General features: G+C 51.5%; 1 protein-coding gene across 1 annotated transcript; it reads left to right on the top strand.

Moving 5' to 3' along the window:
* The first annotated feature begins 1901 nt into the window (after positions 1-1901).
* On the top strand, positions 1902-15836 carry CUNH21orf58 (chromosome unknown C21orf58 homolog). Its single transcript, XM_047100499.1, has 7 exons — positions 1902-1961; positions 2342-2485; positions 3042-3102; positions 5142-5332; positions 8899-9010; positions 15006-15125; positions 15652-15836. The coding sequence occupies exons 1-7, from the start codon at positions 1902-1904 to the stop codon at positions 15834-15836; spliced, it is 873 nt and encodes a 290-aa protein (XP_046956455.1).
* Positions 15837-17141: the final 1305 nt, after the last annotated feature.

The raw sequence follows: 17141 nt of genomic DNA, 5'->3' as shown, positions 1-17141 counted from the left end.
AGATACTCACCCCCAAGGAGGGAAACAACCCTCACTCCTTAAGTGTGAACTATGCATGTGACTTCCTCCCACAGAGGACAGTGTGGGAAGGTAGAGAAACCTAACAAACATACCTCTGCCAGGTGATCAAGGTCAAAATCAACAGTGATAAGTCAAGGTGACCACAGGCACCCTGGATGTGACGTGATGATGATGGCACTTTATCTCTGTGGTCTTCCTCCCATCAACCCAAACCCCAGTCCAATCATGAGAAAACATACAAACCCCACGAGTACAGGACACCCTACAAAATGCCTTGACAAGTGCTCCTCAAAACTGTCAAGGTCATCAAAAGCAAGAGGAGTCTAAGGGGACATGCTGACAAATGTCATATGCTGTCTTGAAATAGAGAAGGGATGTCAGGCAAAAAAAAAAAAAAAAAAACGGAAATCAAAGGAAGTATGGACCATAGTTAATGTATCGGTCTAGGTTCATTGATTGTAGTAAAGGGTAACAAACCAATATAAATAAAGTAACCTTTGTCATAAAGGGTAACAAACCAATATAAGATGTTAATAATAGGGGAAGCCATATGTGAGAACGCTCTTTACCATCTTCTTGATTTTTCTGTAAATCTAAGTTTTAAATGACTTTAAATAAGTAACTTCAGTTTTTTAAAAACAATTTAAGGGACTTTCAGCCAGATTTTTGCCATCTGATACAAGCTGCGTTGAGGAGGGGGGCTGTAAGTGTGCCGATACTCCACTCTCACGCCAGCCCCAGATCGCCGTCACGGGCTCCAATAGCAAATCTGTTATGTCCACTTCATTGGCCGGGTGGATTAATTTGCAAATCTGAGATGTAAAGCCCATACAAATGAAGGGCCGCTTGTATCAGTTTTGTGCCCTGCCTTCTGTGTGAAGGATCATTTATAAAAGGCTTCCCTTATTGGATGCAATCCCGCCCCACCCTCAGCCCTCCAGACATGCACTCCAGCCACCAACTCCTGACCTGACCAGGGGTCTTGTCCCTAGGTGTTCCCACCCCTCTCTGGGCTGGGGTCCCCACAGAGCAGCCCCAATGCTGGAATCACACCCCCGCCTGGAGCAGTGGTAGCGCCGCGTGACCCTGTGTCCTCCCAGGTGGTGGCTAGGTGTCTGTGGGGGGGACCCACCGAGAACCCCCACCAGGGAAGCCCCCTAGGCATGTCATTGGCCAGCTCCCTTGTGCCCCTTCTGCCCCTCAGAATTTCCTAAAATCTGCAGGGAGGTGGTGCCCCCACCTGGTCCAGGCTTTACTCCCATCTGGCTCTGAGGGTCCCTAGAAGGGGTTGGGGGCTCGCCAGCCTCCAGGAGACTGCAACGGATGAGGGGTTGGTAGGCCCCTGTGGCGCATGGGGAAGGATGCAGCTGTCCCCTACCCTATACTCTTCTGGGCTCAGTTCTGGGGTGGGGGCAGTGCATGGGGGGGTGTGGATCAGGACTGTCCTCCCCCCAGAACTTCACTCTGTCCCTCTGGCCTTAGCCACTGCTCGTTGCCTTCCCAATAAGCCCTACCTGGCTACACCTGGAGATTAGCAGTGTTTATAGGTAACCGCTGCGTGGGGCCTCCGTGGGGCTTGGGAAGGACTCTCAGCGGAAACCCAGCAACCTGGGGCCTTCCTGTGTCTACACTGCCTAGCAACTGCCAAGGCAATGCCGGTGTTGGCTCCCGACGCTGTAGTCCAGGGGGATGGGGCCACCCTCTCACATGCTCCAGCAGAGGCCAGTCTCCAGGAGGTAGACCGAGCCCAGCTCAGGAATCCTTCAAAGACACCAGGGTTGGGGCTGCTTCTGTCCAGTTGAGCAGTTCTTTCTTCTAGATACCCTGAAAACCAGGGAGGGAGGTGGGCCTGGTGGCGTCCCTCCTCTTACAGTCCAAGAATGCTGGACTCCTCAGTGGCAGATGCAATGACCCGACTGACCCTAAAACTCTTAGAGAAGGTAAGACGGGGGAGGCGGGGTAATCGTGTTTTTAACAACTTGTCAAAGAAGCACAGGTACACAAGGTAAGTTATACCTGTGAGTATACTCCTTCCAAAGCAAAATGCTTTGCAATGGTTTTCAGCCTCATGATGAAGGACTATGGTTTCTTGGGTATTTTTCTCTGCATTTATGCAGAATCAACTATGTTCTTCTGGCACTTTCTCAGCCAGGAGGTTGTTTGCACCCCCAGGCCAAGACATTTCCAGGGTCCCACAGAACTCCCCTGCAGAGCCTCCCAGCTTTAGTGTTTGAGAGAAGCCAAGCCCTGACCGGTGCAGGATCCGAAGCCTCGTAGGCTGGCCCTGGGACCCATCCTGAGCCCCTATCCTCCCCTGCAGGTTCTGTTGGTCCCTGGCCAGCCTGCCCTCACAGGCACCCAGCTCAGTGCCCTTCCTTCCATGGGACCCATGGGCCAGCTTGGAGGGGCTGACAGGAGTCACCCCAACATGGGCCCAGACTGTGCTGCTCAGCCCAGGGTTCGGGTGATCAGAGGTGGTCAGGGACACGGAGCTGGCCTAGGTCAAGCTCTTCAGAAAGCTGCTGGAAAGGGACCGTACAGGGGTGCCTGGGCGGCTCAGTCGGTTAAGCACCCGACTCTCGATGTTGGCTCAGGTCGTGATCTCATGGTTTGAGATCGAGCCCCGCATCAGGCTCTGCTCTGACAGCATGAAGCCTGTTTGGGATTCTCTCTCGTCCACTCTCTCTCTGACCCACCCCCCCCTCAAAATAAATAAACAAACTTTAAAGAGGAGGGGGCCTATATATCAGAGCACCTGCCCTTAGATTTCAAGGTGGAACGTGTGTGCGCTGGACAGAAAACGTAGCCTGCACAGTCCCTGCGACAGTAAAGGCGACCCTTGCCACCTGCCCTGCACCTCTGTCGCTCAGCATGTCTTGTCCCCAGTCACCTCCATGTGGGACACTGGGCCCTTTGGACCCTCGGGGGGAGGTCGTTCCGGGAGCACAGGGGCAGGTGCCCCTCATGCAGCGCAGACCCTGTCCACTCACACACTTTCCGTCCTGATCTTTTCGGCACAGAAACTGGAGCAAGAGCGTGAGAATGTGGAAGGGGATTCTGAGGACCCTCGCTTCGTGCCAGGTAAGAGCCCCGGGCTGCTTGGAGCCACACGGGCAGGCACGAGACCTCCCCCCAGGTCCTTCCCTCCTCCTGACAACAGCAAGACTGTCCTTACACTTTTCCCTCGTACTCAGAATTGAAAGGCTTTCATTTTCATCTTTAACACACACACACACACACACACACACACACACACACACACACACACACCCAGGTGCTCTGCTGAGCACACCCTCATAGCTTATCACACCCTCACACAAACCCCAAGAGGGAATACATTCATCATTCCCATTTTGCAGATAAGGAAATAGAGGCCCAGAGAGATCTGATAATCTGCCCCAGGTTGCCCTGCTCAGAAGTGGCCACGTGTGGATCAGACCAATGTTGCTCTGAGCTCGTTCTAGGCTGGGTGGTTTGCAGGGCTCAGCCTGTCCGTCAAGTCATCACACCTTCAAATGCCCAGACCAGACACCCCTGTGTATCTGCCACACTGGCCTATAGTCAGACGGTGAGGCCACAGGAACCAGGGGAGGGGACCACTCTGCCTGGTGCCGGTGTCCGGGTTCAGGAACATCTGGGTGAGGTGCTAGGGAGCCCCTACAAAAACATCGTCTACTCTTCATCGTGTGGCTGTGTCCCTCTGGTGGTGGGGCTCTAGGCAACTTCCAAGGGCAGCAGGCAGAGCCCAGGACTCATAATCCAGACAGGAATTTCCAAACCAGGTCACTGACCAACGAACCCTGGAATGGGCCAGGGCAGTGGAGACTCCCGGGGAACCCCCATCCCTCAGAGGACACACTGCTATAGGCATCCTCCGCACTGGGGGTTAGGGTGGGGGTGGAGAATAGGTCTGCTGTGCCAGAGGAAGGATGGCCAGAGCCAGCCTGGGATCCACCAGACCTCGTTCAGAATGCCCTCTTGAGGGGGACCCCTCCCTCAGGATGCTGCAGATGACATTGCTGAGGCTTGGTGGACCACACCAGCCTCCAGGCTGCTTGGGGCCCCCAGGGGGCTCCGGGTGGCAGGAGGCCAGGCTCATGGCCCAATTGCGCTCACTACCAGGACCAGTGAGGCCTCCCCCCTCTCCCCGGTGTCCAGCAGAGCCTCTGTGACAGGGGCAACGCAGTGCTCGGGCCCCGAGTGGGAACCTGCACGAGAGGACTCGTAGCTCATTTCCAGAAATAAGATGATCATTCCCTGCAGGAAATGAGGACAGGCCGGATGCAGCTGTACTGAGTGCTCTGAGGAGGAGGAAAGACCTTCTGCAGAGACTCTGGGTAGGCCGGTGTCCTGTGCCGCGTGGAGCTCTGGGGCTGAAGCTGGGGGCTACCGGGCCCAGGCCAGAGGCGCAGGGAGGGCTTCCTGGAGGAAATGCTGGTTCCCTGAGGTCTGTTGACTTGTGGGTGGGTGACTGACGGATCCTGAGCGGCCAGAAGACTGCGCACCTAATCACAGAAGAGAAAGCAAGATATGCACGCACGTGTTCTCTAGTCGGGAGTGTTAGCTGAAAAACCCCGCTTTGGTTGCACGTATCCACGGTGGAAGTGCTGTGCCAAGGACCCAGTTCCTACAGGAGGTGGGATTTTAGGACGGCCAAGGGCCTCCTCCAGACTAAATGCACCAGCAATAGGGAACGACCGTGGGAAGTGGCAAATGGCATCCACACGGACGGTTATGATGAAATACTGCTTCGTGGTGACGCTGGAAAGAGAGAACATACTCCGTTGACTGGGAGAAAAGCACAGCCGGACACTAGTTCATGTCTTTTCATAAAACATGGACGGACAGCCTGAGCTAAAAAGAAGCCTTATCCCCTCCCCACCCCGTGCAAAAAGGTTTGTTGTCATGTGTCCCCCACACGCAGAGCCCGGCTCCTGCCCCAGAGAGGCCGTGCTCTTCGTGGGGCAGGTCAGCGGTGCCGGGCAGCCCTGAGGCCCGCCCCGCACGGAGGACCACACTTCTGTGCGTGGGCTCTGCTGTGCCAGGCGGGGTGGGGACGCCCCTCCCCCGTCTCCCCCTTCCGTGTCTGCGTGTCTGCGGCACTCCCTCCCTGGGTGCAGCGGGCCCTGCGTTGGTGTTGCAGGAACAGCACCTCCTGGAGGAGGTGTCCCAGCCCCGAGCCCCGAGCGGGGTGAACAGAGGAGGAGCCCGGGGATCAGCACTGCCCCCAGAGGTGGCCCCGGCGGGCATCCGCCCTGCTGTCTCCCCACCCCCGCCAGCCCCGGAGCCACCACACATTATCCAACATTCAGTAAGTCTTCGTGATGAACGGGGGGGCGGAACCAACGTGGGGAGGATGCGGGGCCCACAGAGCCCAGTTCCTTCCTCGAGGCCCACCTCGGCAGCATTATGAACGGGCTCTGAAGAGGGTGGGTCAGCTAGGAGCCAAGAGTGGCTGCGTGTCCCATGTCCCAGGCACTGCACAGGGACCTCCGTGGCTCCTCTGTGCAACCCTCACGGGTGCCCTGACAACTGGCTTTGGGGAAGGGGTGGTCTCATCCCCCTCATTACAGATGAGAGGCTGGGCTCTCCATTCAGCCTTCCTGACTGCCAGGTCCTAACCTGTGCACCAAGAACAGAAGTATTCAGCATCAGGAGGGCCCTGAATTTGGGGAAGAAGCGTGTCCACGCTTTCTCAAAATTTCATAATGACCAGAGGAGCCTAAGACCCTAATTTCAAGGGCAGAATTTTATTTTTTATACATACATATTTAATTTTTTTAATATTTATTTTTGAGAAAGAGAGAGACAGAATGTGAGACAGAGGGAGACAGAGAGAGAGAGGGAGACACAGAATCCAAAGCAGGCTCCAGGCTCTGAGCCGTCGGCACGGAACCCGACGTGGGGCTCGAACTCACGCGCCGTCAGATCATGACCTGAGCCCAAGTCAGAAACTCAACCGACTGAGCCACCCAGGTGCCCCAATATATACATACATATTTTAAAGTTTATTTATTTTGAGAGAAAGTGCACACACAAGCGGGGGAGGGGCAGCCAGCGAGGGAGAGAGAGAATCCCAAGCAGGATCCATGCTGTCGGCGCAGCGCAGAGCCTTAGGCAGGGCTCGAACCCAAGAACCGTGAGATCATGAGCTGAGCAGAGATCAAGAGTCACCCAGTGAGCCACCCAGACGCTCCAAGGGCAGAATTTAAAAAGGTAAAAGAGCGGTCCAATTTTGAGAACCTCATACCTTTATTCGGCCTCTGGGTTGTAAGCAAAGGAAAGGAACTGACTTTCTTCAGCAAAAGGGAAGGTGTTGGAGGGCAGGTGAGTGCAGGGGAAGGACAGAAATCTGGGACATGACACGTAAAAGCCTCAGGGAGAAGAGAAGGCCGAGGAGGTGTGCAGGACCAAGTTGAGAAGGTTCTGGACCTGCCGACCAGGGAGACTATTGGTGCCAGCAGGCTGGGTCCATGACCTGGAGGGCATTTGTTCTTTGGAAGAAGACCCTGGCAGCACATGGCTGAGGGAAGAGAATGGGAAGGGGCAGTTCAGATCAGGGAGAGACCTGTGCTAATGGAGGCCCTAGAGGCCCCTTCGCCCCTGGGCTGTCTGTGTCCAGGTTCCAGATATCCTAAGCCTGCGCCTTCAGGTCTCCCAGCAGCTAGAGCCTCCTTTTGGGAGTGGTGGGGTGGTGGGAGTGTAGGGGCAAGAGCCTCCCCCTACTCAAACCCACTTACACTTACTGCCTTTCACCAGGGCCCGGTCCTGCTTGCATGTTTCAGTCTCAGCCCCAGGGACAAGCAGATGATGGGAAGGGCCTTTGGTTGTTACAGTGAATTTCCTTGAGGCTGGATTCAGAGACTCTGAGGTAGGATGTCCTCCAAGCCATGAAGGCGTAGTCCCATCAGACTATGCGGTGGATAGCAAAGCGTGGCTATGGGCCAAAGTTGGCTTGCCATCTGCTTTTGTACAACCTGTAAGCTAAGAATTGTCTTATGTTTTTAGATGTTTGGGGGGAAAATCAAAAGAAGAATAATAGTTTGTAACACATGAAAATGATACGAAATGCAAATCTCAGTGCCCATATTGAAGTTTCATTGGTCCAGTCTTGCCTGTCTATGGCTGCCTCCAGGATACAATGGCAGAGTTGAGTGGTTTGCAACTGAGGCCATATGGCCCATAGAGTCAAAACTATTGTCTGGCCCTCCACAGAAAATGTTTGTCAGCCCCTGCTCTATGCCATCATTTCTATGAACTGGGAAAGAAAGGACAAGGTCAGGGCCTTGTTCGTGCAGGAAAAGAGTAAAATAGAAAATAGAAAAGTCTTTGGTGCGTGATCAACACCTAGTGTGTGCTTGAAATTGTACATTTATTTTAACTCAAGAGAGAAGCCAGGACTTATTTTTATGACCTGTTCCGTGGCTGCCTCTATTGAGGCAGGATTAATGAAACCAGACAGTCATTAGCTTAGCCTACTGAAGACAGGAAATGTGGGGAACATTAAAAACCATGTCATTGCTGAATAGATATTGAGTCCAGGATCACATAGGACATGGCATGTTATAAATATTTGTATCTGGCCCCAAATTCGTATGTTGAAGTTCTAACTTCCAGTGTGACCATATTTGGAGATAGCGCCTGTGAAGAGGTATACAAGGTTAAATGAGGTAAAAAATGTGAGATCCTAGTCCAATGGGGCTGGTATCCCCAAAAAAGGAGGAAGGGATGGGGCGCCCGGGTGGCTCAGTCGGTTAAGTGGCCAGCTTTGGCTCAGGTCATGATCTCATGGCTCGTGAGACCATGTCTTAGTCTGCTAGGGCTGCCATAACAAAGTGCCACAAACCAGGCAGCTGAAACAGCAGAAATTTATTTTCTCACGGTTTTGGAGTCTGGATATCCAAGATCAAGGTGCCAGCCAATCAGGTTCCTGGAGAGAGTTCTCTTCCGGCTTGCAGACAGCTGCCATTTCACTGTTGTCACATGGCAGACAGAGAGTTCGCTAGCATTTCTTCCTCTTTAAAAAAAAAAAAAAAGTTTAATGTTTATTTTTGAGAAAGGGTGAGCACAAGCCGGGCAGGGGCAGAGAGAGGGGGTGACAGAGGATCTGAAGCGGCGGGCTCTGTGCTGACAGATGAGAGCCCGATGCGAGGCTCAAACTCATGAGCCATGAGATCATGACCTGAGCCAAAGCTGGCCACTTAACCGACTGAGCCACCCGGGCGCCCCATCCCTTCCTCCTTTTTTGGGGATACCAGCCGCATTGGACTAGGATCTCACATTTATTACCTCATTTAACCTTGTATACCTCTTCACAGGCGCTATCTCCAAATATGGTCACACTGGAAGTTAGAACTTCAACATACGAATTTGGGGCCACATACAAATATTTATAACACGCCATGTCCTATGTGATACCTGGACTCAAATATCCATTCAGCAATCTATTCAATGTGTTGGGTTAACCAGTGAAGTTCCTCTTGGGGGTGCCTGGGTGGCTCAGTTGGTTGAGCATCCAACTCTTGATCTCAGCTCAGGTCTTGATCTCAGGGCTGTGAATTCAAGCGCCATTTGGACTCCATGCTGTGTGTGAAGCCTACTTAAAAAGATAATAAAGTTCCTTTTGGATGGATGGATAAATGAATGGATGGGTGGGTGGGCAGATAGGTGGGTGACGGATGGGAGAGTAGAGAGATGGGTGGGTGGGCAGGTGGATGGTAGGTAACTAGGTGGGTGGACTTGTGGGTGAATGGATGGGTGGGCAGGTGGATGGGTAGGTGATGGATAGGTAGAGATGGATGGTTAGGTGGGTGGGTGGATGCTGGAGAACTCTCTCCTAGGGCATGTTTAAGAAACTAATCATCTGGCTCTTTTTAGGTCCCCCAGCCTCCTGCCACCATTATTCAACAACTACCTCAGCAGCCACTCATCGCACAGATTCCCCCTCTCCAGGCCTTCCCCATTCAAAGGTCAGGAAGTATTAAGGAAGGTAAGTGTTCCAGGAATGCAAACTGGTACAGCTTCTCTGGAAAACAGTATGGAGGGTTCTCAAAAAATTAAAAATAGAACAACCTTATGACCCAGCAATTTCACTGTCAGGTATTTATCCAAAGGATTCAAAAATGCTGACTCAAAGGGGCACATTCACCCCAATGTTTTTAGCAGCATTATTGACAATAGCCAAATTATGGAAAGAGCCTAAATGTCCATCGATGGATGAATGGATAAAGAAGATGTGGTGGATAAAGAAGATGTGGTACACACACACACACACACACACACACACACACACACACACGATGGAGTATTACTCGGTTATCAACAAGAATGAAATCATGCCACCTGCAATAACGTGCATGGAACTAGAGGGTATTATGCTAAGTGAAGTAAGTCAGTCAGAGAAAAACAAATATCATATGATTTCACTCATATGGAATTTAAGAAACAAAACAGATGAACGTATGGGAAGGGAAGGAAAAATAAGATAAAAAGAGAGAGGGAGGCAAACCATAAGAGACTCTTAAATACAGAGAACAAACTGAGGGTTGCTGGAGGGGAAGTCGGGGGGGATGGGCTAAATAGGTAAAGGGCATTAAGGAGGGCACTTGTTGGAATGAGCACTGGTGTTATATGTAGGGGATGAATCACTGGATTCTACTCCTGAAATCGTTACTACACTGTATGCTGACTAACTTGAATGTAAACAAAATTAAAAACTTTTTGAAAAAGGAAGGTAAGTGTTCCCTATTAATACTGTTATGGGTTTACAAAATTCTCTATCGAAACAAAAAATATTTTTGTAAACAGGATAGTCATTTAGGGTCAGCTTTTGGCTATTCAACTGAAGTTATATATTAGCAACATGAAAATAATTTTAACTTTAAGAAAAGTTATCTCATATGATGGATATTGCCAATGGAAGAAAACAAGAACCAGGAACTGAGTGGAAGGGGCTCCAATCCCAGCTCATCTGATTATTAGCTATATGAACACCTTGGCTAAATTGTTTCTCCTTTTAAATGAGTTTTAAATATTTGAGATTAAAACCACTTTATCGAGATGACAAATTGCACACATTTAAAGTGTCCAGTCTGATGAGTGCGGACAGACGTGTATTTCCATGAACCCATCACTAATGGAGCAGTGAGCACACTTACCCCCCAGAAGCTTCCTCCCTGACAACTAATGGTATGAGGGTCTAGGAGCAGACCTGCACGTGGAATCCTCTGGTCAGTGTTCTCCATTCTGTCCCAGTGACTAAGAGAACTGGTTTCGTTACCGTAGCTCCATCCAAGGTTGTAATGTGTGCTGGGCCTGGCGCATAGGCTGCCCCGTGACTCAGCCTGGGGTGCTGTCCACGCTGCGGCCCCTAGAAGGTGCCCAGGAGCTGCTGAGCACGGCCCGGCCTGTGCGCTCAGAGGCGGTCCTGCTAGGGCTCTCCATCCCTCTTTGCTGGTTTTTCCAGATGAACCTTAGTGGTAGTCTGTCAGTTTCCAAAGGCAAACTGAGCAAAACCACGTGTGTGTGAATGCCTGTATGCCTTCCGAGAGAAAAGGTGTCATTAAAAATCAGTGGTAGGGGCGACTGGGTGGCTCAGTCGGTTAAGCGGCCGACTTCGGCTCAGGTCATGATCTCAGTGGTCTGTGAGTTTGAGCCCCGTGTCGGGCTCTGTGCTGACAGCTCAGAGCCTGGAGCCTGTTTCAGATTCTGTGTCTCCCTCTCTCTGACCCTCCCCCATTCATGCTCTGTCTCTCTCTCTGTCTCAAAAATAAATAAATGTTAAAAAAATTTTTTTTTTAAAAATCAGTGGTAAAAAATGGAATGTGTGATACGTGCCTAGCTATTTAGACAAATTAATGTCAGGCCTCCAACTCCTTATACCAAAACAAATTTCAACCAGATCAAGTATTTGAATGTAAAAATATGAACTCTCAAAAGTACTCTAACAACCACTTTGGAGAACTGGTGGCCTTTTTAAAAATTGCAATATCATAGACCATATTCCTTGTACTGTGCCTTTTATTCCCATGACTTACCCCATAACTGGAGGCCTATATCTCTTGCCTTCACCCATTTTCCCCAACTCCCCCTCCCCTCCGGCAACCATCAGACTGTTCTCTGCATTTATGGGTCTGATTCTGCTTTTTTTCCTTTCTTTTGGTTCCCTTTATTGGGCCTTAGTACAAAGTTGAGCAAGTGGCATCTTGAGCTCCTTCTCCCCCAGCGACAGGAACCGGCAACAGCGTCGCTCCCCTCCTCTGGCTCGGCTGTTACTGCTCTCTATTTGTCCTCTGGGAAAACTCCCTAGCATGATTTCATACAGAAACACTGTTTGAACTTACCTGGTCTTTCCACTTACCTTTGTTGAATCTCAGACCGCCCTTCTGGAATTGACTTCTGTCATGTTGAAATCCTTTCCAAGTTCATTTAGAACAGACTCTGGAAGCTCCCTCCGTGTTTGCTTTCTGGCAAATGTTTTTATCCTCTCCCCACCCCCCCCTTTTTTTTAACATTTATTTATTTATTTTTGAGAAAGAGCACAAGCCCGGAAGGGCAGAGGGGGAGAGATAGATCCCAAGCAGGCTCTACACTCAGTGTGGAGCCCGTCACAGGGCCTCATCCCATGACTGACTGTCAGATCACAACCTGAGCCGAAATCGAGAGTCGGATGGATGCTTAACTGCCTGAGCCACCCAGGCGCCCGAATTTCCCCTTGTTCTTAAATACCAGTTTAACTGGATATTCAGATCTAGATTGTTATCTTCTCTCAACACTTTCTGAGGACCCTTGTGATTACATTGGGCTAACACAGATAATACAGGATAATCTCTTCATCTCAAGATTCTTTCATAAAAATTAATCAATTTAAAAAATTGTAGGGGCGCCTGGGTGGCTCAGTCGGTTGGGTGTCCGACTTCGGCTCACGTCATGATCTCACAGTCCGTGAGTTCGAGCCCCGCGTTGGGCTCTGTGCTGACCGCTCAGAGCCTGGAGCCTGCTTAATAGATTCTGTGTCTCCCTCTCTCTCTGATCCTCCCCCATTCATGTTCTGTCTCTCTCTGTCTCAAAATAAAAAACGTTTAAAAAAATTAAAAATAAATAATTGTAAAAAAACCCCATAAAACTTAGCATCTTACACGTGTAAGTAGTGTTAACTAGATTCACATTGTTGTGCAGCAGATCTGTAGGACCTTCCACCTTGCAAAACTGAAACTGTATCCATTGAACAACTCCCCGCTTCCCCTTCCTACCGGCCCCTAGCCCCCACCATCCTACTCTCTTTGAATTGGATTACTCATATGAGAGGAATCATAGAGCGTTTGTCCTTCCGTGACTGGCTTATTTCACCTGGAATAACATGTCTGAGGTTTATCCTGTTGTGGCAGGTGTCAGAATTTCCTTCCTTCTTAAGGCTGAATAATACTCCATCATAATAATACTCCATCATACGGATGGAGCGCCTTCGCCTGCCAATGGATGCTTGGATTGCTTCCGTCCCGAGACTCTTAAAAACATCCCTTTTACCGTGTAATGAAACACAACTCCCAGGATCCAGGCGTTAGGATATGTACCCGTTGGGGTCCATCATTCAGCTGACCACACTATCCAATCATGTTATTATCCCACAAATTATGGACCCATTCTTTTGGGGCTGGGTGTTCCAGTGTTTTCTGGCTGGTGCCACCACACGGTCTTATCTTGCGGTGAATGGGCATGTACATTTCTGGGGGCACGTGCCTAGGGATGAGACGTCTGGGTTAGGAAATACTGCCGAACGGTTTTCCAAAGTGGTAGTGTCTGTTTACACTTCATAGGAGGCAATGTCATGGTGGGCATGTCATGGTAGCTCATTCTGATTTTAATTTGCACGTTATCTTGTCATATATTTATTGGCTGTAAACATCCTTTTTATGAAGTGCCCATTCGAGTATTTTGCCCATCTTTCTTCCAGGTCATCTGCCTCTCTCATTGGCTCATGTATTCTAACATGGATCCTTTTTGATACATGTAAAGCAGACGTTAAGTCTTTCTGTGGCCTGCCTTTCCCTGTCTTCGTCGTGTCTTTGGATGAACATGTTTTTAAGGCTTTTTCCTTTATGAATTAGTGCCTTTTCTGTCCTGTTTAAGAAATCTTTACCCACTAAAGGTCATGGAGATGTTCTTCTACAGTTTTGTTTACTTTTCTCATTTAGATTTATGACCCCCCTGGAATAGATTTTGTGTACTATGGGTTAGGGATTGGTGTTCTCTCTTGTCATGGGTATCAATTTGGCCCTGTGCCATTGGCGAAGACCCTAGCTCCATGCAACACTGATGTGTGTCCCTTATCCTCAGGCAATAACATGGTGTGAGGCCCTTTCTGGACTCTTCTCCTCCAATCTCTCCTCAGTGGGAGGGAATCCCAGGGCCGGTTGGGGAAGCTTCCCTGAAGGTGGTGGGAAGCTTGTTGCCTCAGAATGGGGCTACCCAGGCCCACACTCGCGTGGGTCCCCTCAAGGGTCTTTGGCCAGAATGGAGCGGCCAGACTCAGCCTCTCCACTTTCTTATCTTGCAGGCATGAGAGTTCCCACAGTTTTGTTGCCATGGGAATCTGGGTCTCTGCCCCACCCCCATTGCTCCCAGGCCTGGGGCAAAATCTGTCAGTCAAGGGTCTCCAGAGCAGCAGAACCAACAGGATGTGTCTAGAGAGAGAGAGCTGTATTTTGAGGAATTGGCTCATGTGATTACTGAGGCCTGGCTAGCCCAAAAGGACTGCTGCCTGCTGCCCACCCGAGTCCTGCCACGCCTGCAGGAGCCCCCGCCCCAGGCCGCCAGGCCCCTCTGCTTTGACTGGGAATGTGAGCGGTTTCTGGGACTGTCTGGAGGGAGGCCGGCAGAGCCCGGGGCTCCTCATTTCTAGGGCCTGGCTGCTGTGAAAGAACTCATGTTTACCTCTCACACGGACAAAAACGCACCTGTTTCATAGTATCCAGAGATGGTGAATGTGTTCGTTTCTTGGGGTGGCTGTAAGAAGAACCACAGGCCTGGGGGCTTAAAACAATAGAAGTGTACTTTCTCTCACTCTGGGGACCAGAATTCTGAAATCCAGGTGGCCACGTGGCCAGGCTCCCTCCAGAGGTTCCAGGGGAGGGTCCATCCAGCAGTGGCGCCTGGCAGTCCTGGCCCGGCCGCGTGGCTCCCTTCTCTGCCTCATCTCCACGTGGCCTCTCCTCTGCTGTCTCAAACCTCCTCTGCCTCTCTTTGTGAAAACACTTGTCCTTGAGTTTAGTGCCTACCTGGATAATTCAGGATGATCTCAAGATTCTTATTACACCTGCAAAGATCCTTTTTTTTTTTTTAAGACCCTTTTCTAAATAAGGTCACATTCAGAGGTCTTGGGGATTAGAACGTGGACACACCTTTTGGAGGCCACCGTGCAGCACAGGTGGACGTGAAGAAGCCGGTAGGAGGGGTGCAAAGTGGAGCAGCCTCTCGGGAGCCCAATTGGACACGTGGGACAACATTTTATCTTCTTTTTAATTTTTCTAATGTTTATTTTTGAGACACACACACACACACACACACACACACACACACACACAGCATGAGTGGGGGAAGGGCAGAGAGAGGGGGAGACACAGGATCCGAAGCAGGCTCCAGGCTCCGAGCTGTCAGCACAGAGCCTGACGTGGGGCTTGAACTCATGGACCGTGAGATCATGACCTGAGCTGAAGTCGGACGCTTAACGGACTGAGCCACCCAGGCGCCCCGTACATGTTAAAGCACATACATCCTCCAACCTAGAATCTTCACACCTCAGAACACGCCCCCCCCCCCCCCCTCCGGAGCCCTGCACAAAGACACCTGTGCTGAAAGGGCTTCTTGCTGATAGAGAGCTGCATCTGTCTCAACAAACGGGATGCTCTAAGGCTTTGTTCTCAGGAGTGGCCTGAGAATCTGCATTCAGTATGTGAATGACAGAGCCTCTCCCGCCTCTCCTTCAGACATGGTGGAGATGATGCTGATGCAGAATGCACAGATGCACCAGATCATTATGCAAAACCTGATGCTCAAAGCCCTGCCCTCTGGGGGATCACAGGCCGCCCCTCTGCATTCCACCCCACAGGTAGGCTCGGCTGGGGACGGGCACCAGGGCAAAGGAGACAGGCCAAATCAAAGCCAGAGGACCTGGGTGGCTTTTCTTCTGGAAGTCTGCGTATCTGTGCAACTCTGAGAAGCACATTTCTGACTCCTGGGTCCATGACCCGCTTGTGAATACCCCCTGCTCCCAGTCCCACCCAGATGCGGGATGAGTTCTGCGTTTTGGGGCCCAGAGAGCGGTCTCGTAGAGCCGGGTGAGCTCTGCTGGAGCCTGGGCTTCTCCCCTCCCCTCCCTTCTTTCTTCCTATCTTCCCCTTGCCCTCCCCTCCTTCTCTTCCTCCATCCCCCTCCTCTACCCCTCCACCCCAACTCCCTCTACGCTTCTTCTCTTTGATGCCAATCCTGGGCTCTGACCGCCCCCCCTCCCCTTAGTTAGAAAGCAGGCAAAGGGAAAAAGGTGGACCCAGGGAGCAGCCTTTGTCCCTGTAGAAACGGGCCAGTGTGTGTACTGTGCTGAGTACCCACAGCGGGTTACCCCTGTCCTCCTGTGAGCCCAGAGGCAGAAGCCGCCCTCCGTGCATCACCACCACCACTATGCACCCCCAGCCCGGCTGCAGGCCTCCCCGGCGGGTTACTCCATGTGGCCCCCAGTGGTCTCAGCCACCATCCCCCCACCTGCTTCCGGCTTCCTGCACCACGTGGCCGGCCCCTCCTTGGCAGCCCTTAGTGGGTAAGTCAAGGCCAGCTTCTTGGGTCTGTGGAGCGGGAGTACCCTAGGGCCTGGGTGGTACCTCCCCACCCCTGCTGACAAGCCAGGGGACCCCCGTCTTTGTCAGGTCCGTAGGCTGTAGCAGGGAATTTGGAAAGGCCCTGCTGTCTTCCAGAGGGAGGCAGGTGGGTCTTTGGCAGGATCAGCCCGTGGTGGTCGAGGGTTGGAAATGGACCCCATGCCCACCTCCAGGGAAGCTGCTTGTGGCCTGGGTCATTTGTCCAGCCCAGCAGGAGGGGTGCTGGGAGTATGAGCAGGGCTGTGGGGACCCCCACCTGAGCTCTGGCAGCACGACTCACCTGTAGCATGGTGTCTGTAAGCCAGGCCAGGGCAGTAACTGCACCCCGATATCTCGGCTTTCCTAGGGTGGCATCTGATGGCATCCTGCCCACGCAGGCTCCGGGCCTGTGAAACTCCACGTGTGGGCTCGGTAAGCAGCAGGGTCCCAGTTCCCCAGCAGGTGTGGTCGGGGAGGCCCGGCAGAGGCCTGAAGCCTCGGCCCTGGATGCTGGACTGCCAGGCACGAGGAAATACAGGGATTTCACCAGGAGGGATGGCCCAGTTAGCCGCATAAACCGTTGAACCTTCCTGTGGAAGAAATACCAGAAACAAGTCAAATATGATGACGACTGGGAGGTCTGCCTGCCGCGAGCGGCCGAGGTGAGGGCTCCTGCCAGTCTCAAGAAGCGAAGGGACGGCAGTCGGGGATCTCTCGTGGGAGAGTATCTTTCCATGCGGGTCTGCGTGGCTCCTTCTACAAGTCAAACACCAAGTTGAATGTGGTTCCTCTCGAAGATGGCTGAGGAAAGGGAGCTTTCTCTGCATTTGTTCCTTTTGGTTCTGTCAGGGCTTCCGGTGTGAACGTCACCTTTAGTCTTTCTTCATTTTCTGTGACTTTTTTTTCTTGGTGGAATGATGTTCCCTTGACATATTAATATAATTTTCACATGAATGTCACATTTAAATGTTACAGCTGTTTTCATCTACCCCTTTTGGGAAAACCTATTTTCCCCAAGTTCTGCACCAGCGAGAGCCCTGCCTCCTTGGACCCTGCAGGCTCGTGGGATGTTGGCCCGGGGAAGGGGATGACCACGTGGCGGTCAGGATGCCTCCAGGGCGGGAGGGCGGCAGGGGCCCCCACCACGTGCCTGGCACACGCATCTCTTGTGAAAGGCAATTAAAGGTCTGACTCCATCGTTGATTTTCACGTTGACTTTTTTTTATTAATTTTTTTAATGTTTATTTTTAAGAGACAGAGCATGAGTGGGGG

This window comes from Lynx rufus, unplaced genomic scaffold (assembly GCF_022079265.1).
Source record: "Lynx rufus isolate CCGP_SWC_20201006 ecotype Redwood Valley unplaced genomic scaffold, mLynRuf1.p SCAF_5, whole genome shotgun sequence".
In the NCBI taxonomy this organism is placed as follows: domain Eukaryota; kingdom Metazoa; phylum Chordata; class Mammalia; order Carnivora; family Felidae; genus Lynx; species Lynx rufus.
The sequence above is the reverse complement of the archived record's forward strand: the minus strand, read 5'-3'. Positions and strand labels throughout refer to the sequence as shown.

Coding starts and splice junctions, on each gene's coding strand:
- CUNH21orf58 (XM_047100499.1), top strand. CDS start 1,902: ATGCTGGACTCCTCAGTGGCAGATGCAATGACCCGACTGACCCTAAAA. Junction 2,486..3,041: donor CTGCTCAGCCCAGGGTTCGG/GTGATCAGAGGT, acceptor TTTTCGGCACAG/AAACTGGAGCAAGAGCGTGA. Junction 5,333..8,898: donor CACACATTATCCAACATTCA/GTAAGTCTTCGT, acceptor GGCTCTTTTTAG/GTCCCCCAGCCTCCTGCCAC.